Genomic DNA, 12,691 nt, shown 5'->3' on the forward strand with positions numbered 1-12,691 from the left:
GATAACAGCCATCCTAATGGCTGTAAGGCAGTATCTCACTGTGGTTTTGGTTTGCATTCCCCTAATAATTAGTGATGTTAAACATCTTTTCATGTGCTTATTGATCATTCATATATATTCTTTGCAGAAATGTTCATTCAAGTCAAATGGAGTTTTTTAGGTTTTCTTGATGTAGAGTTTTAAGAGTCTATATATATTTTGGATTTTAATCTATCAGATACATGATTTGAAAATATTTTCTCCCATTTCATAGGCTGCTTTTTCTGTTGACAAATGTCCTTTGATACATGTTAAGTTTTTAATTTTCATGAAGTCTAATTTGTCTATTTTTCTTTTGTTGACTGTACTTTCGGTGTCATATCCAAGAAATCACTGCCAGATACAATGCTGTGAGGTTTTTGCCCTGTTTTTCTTCAAAAAGGTTTATAGTTTTATATCGCACTATTAGATCTTTCAGGTATTTTGAATTTATTTTTGTATATAGTGTTAGGTAAGGTTTCTATTTTATTCTTTTACATATGAATATCTAGTTGCCCAAGCACCATTTGTTTAAAAGATTGTTCTTTTCCCATTAAATTGTATTGGACCCCAAAAAGCAATTGACCTTAATGCAAAGGCTTATTTCTGAATTCTCAATTCTCTTCTATCAGTCTTTATGTCCACCCTTATGTTAGTAATACACTGTCTTGATTACTGTTGCCTTGTGGTAAGTCTTGAAAGTAGGAAGTGTGAGTTCTCCAACTTCTGTTCTTTCTCAAGATTGTTTTGGCTGTTTGGGGCTCTCTTGAGATTCCTTATGAATTTCTGGATAGATTTTTCTATTTCTGCAAGAAACATCTTTAGGATTTTGACAGAATTCATTGAATATGTAGATCTCTCTGGGTAGTACTGACATCTTAACAATATAAATTTTCTAATCCATGAACATGGGAAGTAGTTCCAGTTGTCTGTCTTCTTTAATTTCTTTCAGTAATATTTTGTAGTTTTCAATGTATAAGTCTTATCTCCTTGGTTAAGTTCATGCCTAAGTATTTTATTCTTATGCTATTGTAAATGGAGTTGTTTTCTCAATTTCCTGATTCACCGTTAACAGATTGTTCAGTTAACAGACTGTTCATTGTTAATGTATAGATATACAACTAACTGATTTCTGTGTTTTAACTTCGTATTCTGCTAAACTGCTAAATTTGTTCTAAAAGGTTTTTTTTGTTGAAATCTTTAGGTTTCACTGAGATCACTGCAAACAGAGATAATTTTTATTTCCTTTCCAATTCGGATGTCTTTTCTTTTTCTTGCCTAATTGCTTTGGTCAGCACTTCTAGTACTGTTAAATACAAGTGGTAAAAGCAGCTATCCTTGCCCTGTTCTTAGAAGAAAAGTTTTCAGTCTTTCACCATTGAATATGATGTTCATTGTGGGTTCTTCATATATGGCTTTTATTACATTGAGGTCGTTCCCTACTATTCCAAGTTTATTGAATGTTTTTATCATGAAAAGGTGTTAAATTATGTCAAATGCTTTTTCTGGTCAATTGGAAAGATTATGCAGTTTTTCCCCATCATTTTGTTAATGTGGCGTATTACATTAATTGATTTTCCTATGTTGAACCATCTTTAACATTCCAGGAATAAATCCCATTTGATCATGGTGTATAATCCCTTTATCATGCTGCTGAATGTGGCTCATAATATTTGGTTAAGGAATTTTTACATCAATGTTGATATGGTATATTGGTCTGTAGTTTTCTTTTCTTGTAGTGTCTTTTTCTGACTTTGTACTGGTTTTGCTGGCTTTTTAGAATGAGTTAGGAAATCTTCCCTCCCCTCTAATTTGTTGGAAAAGTTTAAGAAAGAATGATATTAGTTCTTTTTTAAATGTTTGGCAGAAATCCCCACTGAAACCGTAAGGTCCAAGGCTTTTCCTTGTTAGGAAAATTTCAACTATCGATTCAATCTCTTTACCAGTTATAGGTTTATTCAGGTTTCCTATTTCTTCATGATTCTGTCTTGACAGGTTTTGTGTTCTAGAAATTCATCCATTTCATCTAGGTTATCCAATTTGTTGACATATTGTTCATAGTACTCTCTTATAATCCTTTTTATTTCTGTAGAATTAGTAGTAATGTACCCACTTTCATTTCTGATTTTGGTAATTTGAGTCTTCTTTTTTCTTAGTCCATCTAGCCAAAAAATTTGGGTTATCTGGCAAAGTCTAGTATTGTTCCCTACTACTAATCTTCTCCATTTGAAGCAGTTTTTTTTTTTTTTTAAATTAAATGATGAAACTACCCCAAACTACCCCAAATGTCCTTATAACTTAAGCAGATGTACTGTGTTTGGAAACTCAGAATAAAGACATATTTTTAAAAACTCATCTCCCATCCAAATCTCCATACCTTCACTGTTATACTTCATCAGTGGGGGAAAAAAATATAGAGTCCACGGCAGATCCAAAATTAGCTCACCTATATCAACATACCTAAGATCTCATAGTCCTTGATGCCTTTACCTATACATTAAAGAAGAAACAGAATGTAATCCTACTGAATTCAGTAGGTCAATATATGGAGACAATCAACTTTCCAAAACAGCTCTTTGAGGTTTCCCTAAGAAATAGGAAACAAATTTTCTTATCACATGTTCCAAAGGTATGCTATGTACCAAATAATTGTTTGATAACAGCTTAAATCAACCAAAAACTCTGTAATAGTCATCTATGCTACAGGCCAGCAACTTTTCTGTGAAGGGCCAGAAAGTAAATATTTTACTTTTTACAGGCCATATAGTCTCTTATCGAAACTACACAGCTACTTTACTGTCACACTAAAGGAGCCACAGACAGTAAACAAATGAATGGCTGTGCTGTGTTTCAACAATACTTTACAATACAGATGGAGGGCTGGATTTGGCCTGCGAGCTGTAGTTTGCAGACCCTGATCTATACTCTCTTGAGCCTACTTCCTAATGCAGATGGAAAAAATGAAAGGTTACCAAATGAGATAACTAGAGAACAAAACATATTATTTCCTTTATTCTTCTGCTAACTCCAAAGCTTTTAATAAAATTAGATTTTAAAAAATCAATTATTACCATTTTTAGGTGTAATAAAGTTTTTTAACATTTTTAGGTGTGATAAAGGTGAGAAACTTTTTTAAAAAGAGCCCTTACATTTTAGAATACATATTAAATATTTACTGATGAAATAATATGGTATCTACCTAGATCTGCTTCAAAATAATTCAGTAGGGGGAATGGGAGGAAAGGTGTATAGATAAAACTGGTCAATTAATGAGTATTAATTGAAGTGGGGCAATGAGTACATAAGATTCATTATACTATTATCTCTACTTTTGTATATGTTTAATATTTCCAATGATAAAAACGTTAATAAAAAAAATCACTTTATAAACAAGCTGGCAAATTATGAATGACAAATCTAAGTGCATCTGCAAAATTAACTATTTTTTTCCACTTTAGCACTACTGACATTTAAAGCCAGATCATTGTTGTGAGAGCTGTCCTGAGCACTGGAGGACATTCAGTAGCATCCTTAGCTTCTATCCTCTAGATGTCAGCTGTACCTCCTCCACCCACCCACTTGTAACAATTAAAAATGCCTCCGGACATTTCCAAATGTCGCTTGTGGAACCTAAATGCCCCCAGCTAAGAACCAATGTATTAAACAAACTATATAGTTGTTTAATAGGCAATGCTAATTCTTATATCCTAGAAAAATGAAACTTTGATGAACTTTTGTTTTAGTCTTGGGCTGTAGTCTTGTTTGAGATAGGGTCTCACTCCTGCCACCCAGGCTGGAGTGCAGTGGTGCAGTTTCAGCTCACCACAGCCTGGGCTTCCTGGGCTCAGGTGATTCTCCCACCTCAGCCTTCCAAGTAGCAGAGACTACAGCTGTGCGCCAGCACACCTGGCTAATTTTTTATATTTTTAATAGAGACATGGTTTTGCCATGTTGCCCAGGCTGGTCTTGAACTCCTGGGATCAAGCAATTCACCCACCTCAGCCTCCCAAAGTGCTTGGATTACAGACACGAACCACTGCACTTGGCCGGTATTTATATTTTAACTCAATTTTTCAATATAGTTTTTCCTTTACCAATTGGGAAACTGTGTTATTAATATTCCTTTTCACACTTCTACAAATTGCATCTGCTTATAATGAATTTTAAAATAAAAAAATGCACAAAATGGAAATCCAAATGAGGAATATGGTAAAAGTCCCATGTATCTCACCGTTCTAGGTAGCAGTCAGTTTGCAAACTTGAAAATACATTATTTGGTGTGGCGCAGTGGCTCACGCCTGTAATCCCAGCTCTTTGGGAGGCTGAGGCAGGTGGACCACAGGTCAGGAGATTGAGACCATCCTGGCTAACATGGTGAAACCCCGTTTCTACTAAAAATACAAAAAATTAGACAGGCGTGGCGGCGTGAGCCTGTAGTCCCAGCTACTCGGGAGGCTGAGGTAGAAGAATGGCGTGAACCCGGGAGGTGGAGCTTGCAGTGAGCCAAGATCGTGCTACTACTACACTCCAGCCTGGGTGACAGAGCGAGACTCCGTCTCAAAAAAAAAACAAAACCAAAAACCATTATTTATAAATATCTACACTACCGAGACTCACTTCAACTCCCATCATACCATGTTTATAGTATTAACTAACTGTTTGTTTTATATTTGAGTACAATTAAGAAAAAAAGAGGCTGGACGCAATGGCTCACACTTGTAATTCCAACACTTTGGGAGGCCAAGGCAGGAGGATCACTTGACTCCAGGAGTTCGAGACCAAACTGGGCAACATAGTGAGACCTTCTCTTTACAAAAAATTTTTAAAAATTAGCCAAGCACGATGGCACACATCTGTAGTCCTAGCAACCTGGGAGGCTGAAGTGGGAGAATTGTTTGAGCCTGGGAATTCAAGACTGCAGTGAGCCATGATCACACCACTGCACTCCAGTCAGGGCAACAGAGCAAGACCCTATATCAAAAAAAAAAAAAAATCTGGCCAGGCATGGGGCTCATGCCAGTAATCCTAGCATTTCAGTAGGCTGAGGCAGGCGAATCACTCGAGGTCAGGAGTTTGAGACCGGCCTGGCCAACATGGTGAAACCCCAACTCTACTAAAAATACAAAAATCAGCCCGGCGTAATGGTGCACACCTGTAATCTCAGCTACTCGGGAGGCTGAGGCACAAGAATCGCTTGAACCCGGGAGGTGGAGGTTGCAGTGAGCCAAAAACATGCAATTGCACTCCAGCCTGGGCGACAGAGGGAGACTCTGTCTCAAAAAAAAAAAAAAGGAAAGAAAGAAAATTACTCTTGAAAAACAGTGCCAATTTCATTCCTAATTCCACAGCCGCAAACCCATTCTACAAAACCTCTCATGTGAACAAAAATCTCTAGAAACACAAATATATGAATAATCCCATGCTGCCAGGTTGGTGATTAAATTCTGAATCTGAAAGCATACCTTAAAAAGAAACTTAGGCAAAAAGAAATGTGGTTTTTCAGCTTCTTGCCTTATTAGCTGTAAATAGAAGGACTTTGGTTTTTCAGTAGTTGTTGCTATTGGAGTTTCTGGATTCACTAAATTAAAAATCAGATATTCAACTCAAGAAATTTCATACCAATCCACCAAATAAAACTAAAATAATAAGAAAATAAAGTAATTACATTCTATATACAAAACACTAAAATTAACTTTCACCACCAAAACAAAACTTGTAACACACACTAGGTTCCTAAATTTACAACCAAGAAAGATGCAACTTAAAAATTACTAGTGCAAAAGTAAAATCAAATTATATAATCTCATTCATAAAGACATCATAGTAATAAAACTATTGTATAGTTCATAGATATCTAATATGCTAATTTAAAATTCAAGTTCTTAGGCATGGTGGCTCACACCTGTAATTTCCGCACTTTGGGAGGCTGAAGCAGGCACATCACTTGAGGTCAGGAGCTCGAGACCACCCTGGCCAACATGGCAAAACCCTGTCTCTACTAAAAATACAAAAATTACCCAGGTGTGGTAGCAGGTGCCTGTAATCGCAGCTACTGGGGAGGCTGAGGCACGAGAATCACTTGAACCCAGGAGGCAGAGGTTGCAGTGAGCTGAGAACATGCCACTGCACTTCAGCCTGGGCAACAGAGTGAGACTCTGCCTCAAAAATAAATTAATTAATTAATTAATTTCAAGTTATTTCTAGGCAACAGAAAATTCCAACATTATAGATGACCTGTTTACATTATAGGCTCTTTGGTAGCTGTCCAACACTTCAAAATACATACAATTAGAGAAAAAAGAAAAAGTAACATAAGACTAGAAAAGGCTTCTCTTTTCCAATATGCATCTTTTAAAATTTTTTAATTAGTAAAATCAGGCTGATCCACCAATTTAGCCCTCAGCAATTCAAGTCCTCATTAAGCACTCACAGATGAGAGTGTTTTTTAGACAAAATTGCAACATTCTGCCTAATTTAAATTTGCTAGAATTTGATTTATTCTAAACAGTCTTGCACTATACTAAAATAAGTGTGATTCAAATACATTTTTAGTAATGAGTAGTTAAGTAAGACAAAGCAAGACATCCTTCACAATAGAGATATAGAGAGATCCCCAGTCAAGACTCCAATGATATTAAGAAGTATTTCTCTTTTGTAAGAATATATTCTAAATTAAATGAAGCATATATACACACATATGGCGATAAACATGCATTATGAACTCTTCAAATATTCACATTAAGGTCAAGAAACAATAAAACTTTAAAAATGCTAATTCAGTTATGACAAAACAACAACAAAAAAAGTTTCCAACTGTCACAGAGATCAGGAAAGATTCTGACCCAGCGGATTTATATTCCTTGTCCTTCAATTTCCCTGGTACTATTCTTGATTCTTGGACAAGCCCACCTTTAAGCTCCCTAAAACATGATGGTTACACCACAGTAGCATGAACTCAACTCCTATCTTTACCTAGGACTATGGCTAAAATATAAAGGATCACAGAAAGACAAGAACCGTTTCAAGTTGCCCCTGTCAGATTTTTATTTTCAATCAGAAAAGCCTTAGTTGGATATTAAATTTCAAAAATGAAAACAATCCATCTCATGACATAGAAGTATTATTTCTAGGAAATAAATGTTTACTTAAAATATTTTTCAAGTTTACTTACCTCTGCTTCGACATCCACGTTTTGCTTCAAAAGTAACTTCAAAATGTCAACATGTCCATTCTGACTAGCAGCTTGCATAGCTGTGTGGCCAGCACATTGCCCATTTACCTACATTTTTTAAAAAAAAGAATGAATGAATAATCAGAAACAGGCAATATGTACACACAGTGTCAGTTTAAATCTAGTATACTGTATGATTCCATGAGAATAATTTAGGTTGGCGTTCCGTATGTCATAGTTCAGATAACTACAGACTTCTTAATTTAGAGAAGGGAAGCAACCATTGTTTTTAAAAACAAAAGTTCCATTGTCCAAAGAGTTACGAAATAACTGTTAGGCCATCTGCAAAGTTGAAAGAAGGGATAAAGAAGGGAGAAAGAAACGAAGTAAGTTAAGTTAGTTTTGTATATATATTTCTTTTTAGATTAATCTCTGAGTCCATGGTTCAATGAAAAAAAGCACTGAAGTGAAAAGAAAACTTTTAGAAAAGATATTAGCTGCTAGGGATAAATAAATTCAATTCAACAAAAATACCAAACATCAACTTGCAGGCAAACTGCAAGGACAATAAATAAGGATACATAAATAAGTTAGCAAGGTAGGTATATACAACTATTACAAAGCAGTAATTTCCAATCTTTCCTTCACTTCAGATGCTGTGTACATGTATAACTAACCCATGGACATACCCAAGGCCAAGTGCAATTCTTTAATTCTACCCCTTTTACTCCCATCCACAAAATCATTAAAGATGGTTAAAGATGGTAGCTTAGCCACATGTTTATATACTATCTTTCCTGAAACCACACTAAAATGACGACAAAATAAAAGGTAAAAATCCATAAAGGGAGAACATTAGAAAACAAGAAAAAGTAACACATTTGTGAAAGGGAGAAAACAGATGGAAAAGCATTATCTGACTTTAGAGAGAACAGGAAGCCACAGTGTAAAGAGCACAGAGAATCCCAGACAAACTCAAAGCCTACAAACACAAGCACATCATAGGTAACAAGGGGAGCCTCAGGTATAAGTCTGATGTGCAATGGCCACACTCCAAGCCCACTCCTCAAACTCAAGGACAGAACACTAGCTGCCTGCATCTCATCCCTAGACAGGAAAACTTGAACTGTAGAGAACAGATTTCTATAGGATAGTATTTAGAGATCCCCCAAAACTCTACACACCCAGTCACCATAATGCAAAGTTAGTCAACAAGTCCAGGTGAGGAGAGCTATCAATCAGCTTTTTAATGTCCTGTTGAGATAAGAATGGACAACCAAGGATTGGAGATTTGTCCCCTCTTATAGATGAATGAACAACCAAGGATTACCAGACATCTAAGGAATGGCTCTGACATGAAAAAGGTAACTTAGAAGAGACAAAAACTTAAGCAGGCACAAGAAAATGCTTTCTTATAAAGACCTATCATTAGTATGCTCAGTAAGGAAAGACATGACATTGTATCCTCTTTAAACACCAACATGATACTATCAAAAGGAATGTGAAAAGAGCAACCAAGAAAAGCTTGAAATTTAAAACTGATGGAATAATAAAAACCTTGGAAAAAGGGTGGGAAAATTAAGTTAAGGAACCTCTCAGAAAGGGAGTGGAGGAAAGAAAACAGGAAAAAAAAAGAAAATTCGATGAATAGTCCAAGAATAACCAATAAAATAACTAAAGAAAATCTGCAGATATGAATGACATGATTTCTAGTTTTAAAAAGTCAAACACCTAAAGCAATAGATGAAAACAGATCCACATCAAGGTGCATCACTGTGCAAGTTCTTAATGCTAACCAAGACAAAATATCATCATGCTTGAGAGAAAAAACAGCGTACATGTAAGATCAGGAATCAGAATGGCTCATATCTTCTCAATAGTAATTCTGGAATTATTCTACAGGAAAATGACTTCTAACCTAGAACTCTATTCCAATCAAAAACTTAATTGTGAATTTAAAAAAAATTCAGATATTAAAGGTCTATTTCCCATGCATCCTTTCTCAGAAGCTAATAAAAACCTTACTTCACCAAAAAGAAAGAAAATGTAGAAACAAAAAGACAGGGGATACAGAAAACAAGAAATCCAACACAGGAGAGAAGAGAAGGGAACCCTCAGGATGATGGGTGAGAAGACACTCCAAGTGGGCATCCAGTGCAGAGGACACCCTGTTCAGATGGAGAATATCAGAAGGCCTAAGAGAAATGTCTCCCAGAAGATGAAAATGAATACATTTCATCTGTTGTACCTAAATGTCTCACACAATTGAGGTATGTTACGGTTAAAGAGGAATTTAGGAAGAAATTAAGTATAAGAATACAGATTAATAACAAATAAAAAATATAAAAATTATGTGTAAGGTAAAGAGGGACTGGGAAGGACCACAAGTAACTTTTAGGAATGAAGGAAATATTCTACACCTTAATAGAGGTGTGGACTACGTGGGTGGTATGCATTTGTCAAAACTGGCTGATCCACATATTTCACTGTATGGAAATTATACTTCAGTTTTTTAAAAATAACAATTGTGAACTCCAATTAAAACAAAAAGTTAGGCAAGAAAACATAATTTAATATACTCCACAGCATGGCCATGAATGTCATTTATATAACATGCACAACTAATTTTAATCCAAACAAAAGTACAATATAACTACATGATGAAGCTAGAAACAGTATGTGTGTGTCTGGTGGGCATGGGATGGAAGTGGTGAAATAAAGCTAAATCCTCACCTTCCACAGTGAAGTGTCAAAAGATCCAGGAAAGGAAAAGGTAAAGGAAAGGAAGAAAGAAAATTAAGACATTATAACAGAGGTATACTGGTATGTTACTGGAAAATGTAGAGGTAAATATGAAAGCTATCAGCCAGCTAATAGTTGCCTCTGTAAATGAAGAAAAAACTTAAGTACAGTAAAACCTAAATCTGCCTGACTGGAATACAAAGGAAATCTGACTATTTTTCAAACACAAAAAAAACTTGGTACTTCAACATTTGAAGCAAATTATTTTTACATAGCTCACAACCAATCAACAAATTGCTGTGCTGTATCACTACAACTGATTTGTCTGTAATAAAGCTAACATGTCGAGCTCATAGGAGAAATAAGACATTAATACTTTACGATTATAGATCTGATCTTCAAACTGTCTAGCACACTTAAAAACAAACTAACATGCAAAGAAAGGTATGGCAACAAAAACCCTTACAACACAGTGAGAATGATTCCAATTGTCACTCCAACTACAACTTCCTGGCTGGCATTGAACGTAATACTGGTGCCAGCAAGGGTATCAATGCCAAAGCCAAAGCACAATGACTAGAATCAAAACTGCCCCCTTAAAAGATAGCTTTTATGAATGGCAAAAACACAACATAACCTAGGAAGAGTTATAAAATATATGGCCTTTAATTCACCTGCCTTATAAATTGTGAAATAGTCAACTATCATTGGGGTGGAGAGGAGTTACATTAAACATTTTGAAAAGAGGGATTGAAAATTGCTTATATACACACCTGCTATGTACTCACAAAAATTAAAAATAAAAAGAAAATTGCTTATAAAATTTACTAAAATATACTTAGAAGGTGTCATAAAATGATGTTTACATGTAGAAAAAAAAAATCGCTGAATTTCCCAAAAGGATACTAGTCTTTAAAAAACAAAATTTAAGTTGTGTCAATCATAAAAAAGGTCATAATGTTAAATACAAAAATGTCTATTTTTTTTAGAAATGCACACTGAAGAACGTCTGATGTCTGCTTTAAAATACTTCACAAAAACAAGAAAGAAGAAATAAATGAAGCACATCCGGCAAAATCTTAGTAATTGTTGAGGATAAGGTTCATTATACTATTCTACTTTTTGTATGCTTCAAAATAATTTTTAAAATGCTCACATCCACATCTGGTCTTTTAAGCAAATCTTCCACTTTAGCAACATCTCCATTGGCAGCAGCCTTAACTAATTCTTCATTGAGGTCACCAGATTCTTGGGTTTCAAATAATTTCTTCAGGAGTTGTGAGAGTCTTTCTGTAAAGCATCAAATAAAGCTGCTAATATAGGAGGATCTCAAACCTTAACTACTAAGAAACAAGTATTACCCAATATTTCTATAATCTTTTCCTATTTTATTCTTTCCATCATTAATGTTATTTTTCTACTATGCTACAGATAACTACCCATGCAAGTTATAATCACTACTATAAAAAGCTGCATTAAATGCAAGCCCTTAAGTATCCCAAGTTTTCTCCAATTCATGTACATCAAATTATAATTTTAGAAAAAGTAGTGCATTATATACTAATAATAATTCAAGATTTAAAAGTCATCGTAAAAAGTTTATGAATAAACACATTACCATGGGAGTACCACAATGATACAAACTTCCTTTCAGGTTTTAAGGGCACTACAGTGACTCTCAGAGCTCAATACTACAGACTTTAAAATAATTCAACAGATCAATGATTATGATCAAAAGCAACAATCTCTGTAATATCTGGGGACATACTGGCCGGGCGCGGTGGCTCATGCTTGTAATCCCAGCACTTTGGGAGGCCGAGGCGGGCGGATCACGAGGTCAGGAGATCGAGACCACGGTGAAACCCCGTCTCTACTAAAAATACAAAAAATTAGCCGGGCGTGGTGGTGGGCACCTGTAGTCCCAGCTACTGGGAGAGGCTGAGGCAGGGGAATGGCGTGAACCCGGGAGGCAGAGTTTGCAGTGAGCCGAGATCACGCCACTGCACTCCAGCCTGGGTGACAGAGCGAGACTCTGTCTCAAAAAAAAAAAAAAAAAAAAAAATCTGGGGACATATTTTAGGGTCAAACCAATTTTCTTTAGGTTGAAACTGGACATCTAAGTGCTAATAACGGTCAGTAAGTGCCAACTGATTAGTTTTGACAAAAACAACAATGAACCAGGGATGAATATACCTAAACCCTTTCATAAGATATTTTTTTCTAAATAGTATCAATCAATACAGAAGCTACAAAGCTCTAACTCCTTAATTCTTGGGGTACTTATTATAAACCAGAGAAAACGGCCGGGCGCAGTGGCTCACGCTTGTAATCCCAGCACTTTGGGAGGCCGAGGCAGGCGGATCATGAGGTCAGGAGATTGAGACCACGGTGAAACCCCGTCTCTACTAAAAAAATTAGCCGGGCATGGTGGCGGGCGCCTGTAGTCCCAGCTACTCGGAGAGGCTGAGGCAGGAGAATGGCGTGAACCCGGGAGGCGGAGCTTGCAGTGAGCCAAGATCACGCCACTGCACTCCAGCTTGGGTGACAGAGCAAGACTCCCTCTCAAAAAATAAAAATAAATAAAAAAAAATAAACCAGAGAAATCACAAAATAGGGCAAGGGACAAATGACAAAGTGGGCCAAGTCCACATAATTTGAGAGTAGGCTATATTAACTGTCCTTCACTCTTTTACTTTGTATGTGGTCAACCTACTATGATGTCATTTAACCTCAAGGTAAAAATAAACACTGGATTTAAAT

General features: G+C 35.9%; 1 protein-coding gene across 1 annotated transcript in view; it reads right to left on the reverse strand.

The window, feature by feature from the left end:
• The window catches only part of MIB1 (mindbomb E3 ubiquitin protein ligase 1), a 136,404-nt gene that overhangs the window by 60,603 nt on the left and 63,110 nt on the right, over positions 1 to 12,691 (reverse strand). Inside the window, exons 9-10 of the mRNA XM_030810655.1 lie at positions 11,088 to 11,221; positions 7,190 to 7,297 (exon numbers count right to left, since the gene is read on the reverse strand). Coding sequence (XP_030666515.1) covers positions 7,190 to 7,297; positions 11,088 to 11,221 — 242 coding nt within the window. The remainder of the gene's footprint in view (positions 1 to 7,189; positions 7,298 to 11,087; positions 11,222 to 12,691) is intronic.

Source organism: Nomascus leucogenys, chromosome 4, assembly GCF_006542625.1.
Source record: "Nomascus leucogenys isolate Asia chromosome 4, Asia_NLE_v1, whole genome shotgun sequence".
Classification (NCBI taxonomy): Eukaryota; Metazoa; Chordata; class Mammalia; order Primates; family Hylobatidae; genus Nomascus; species Nomascus leucogenys.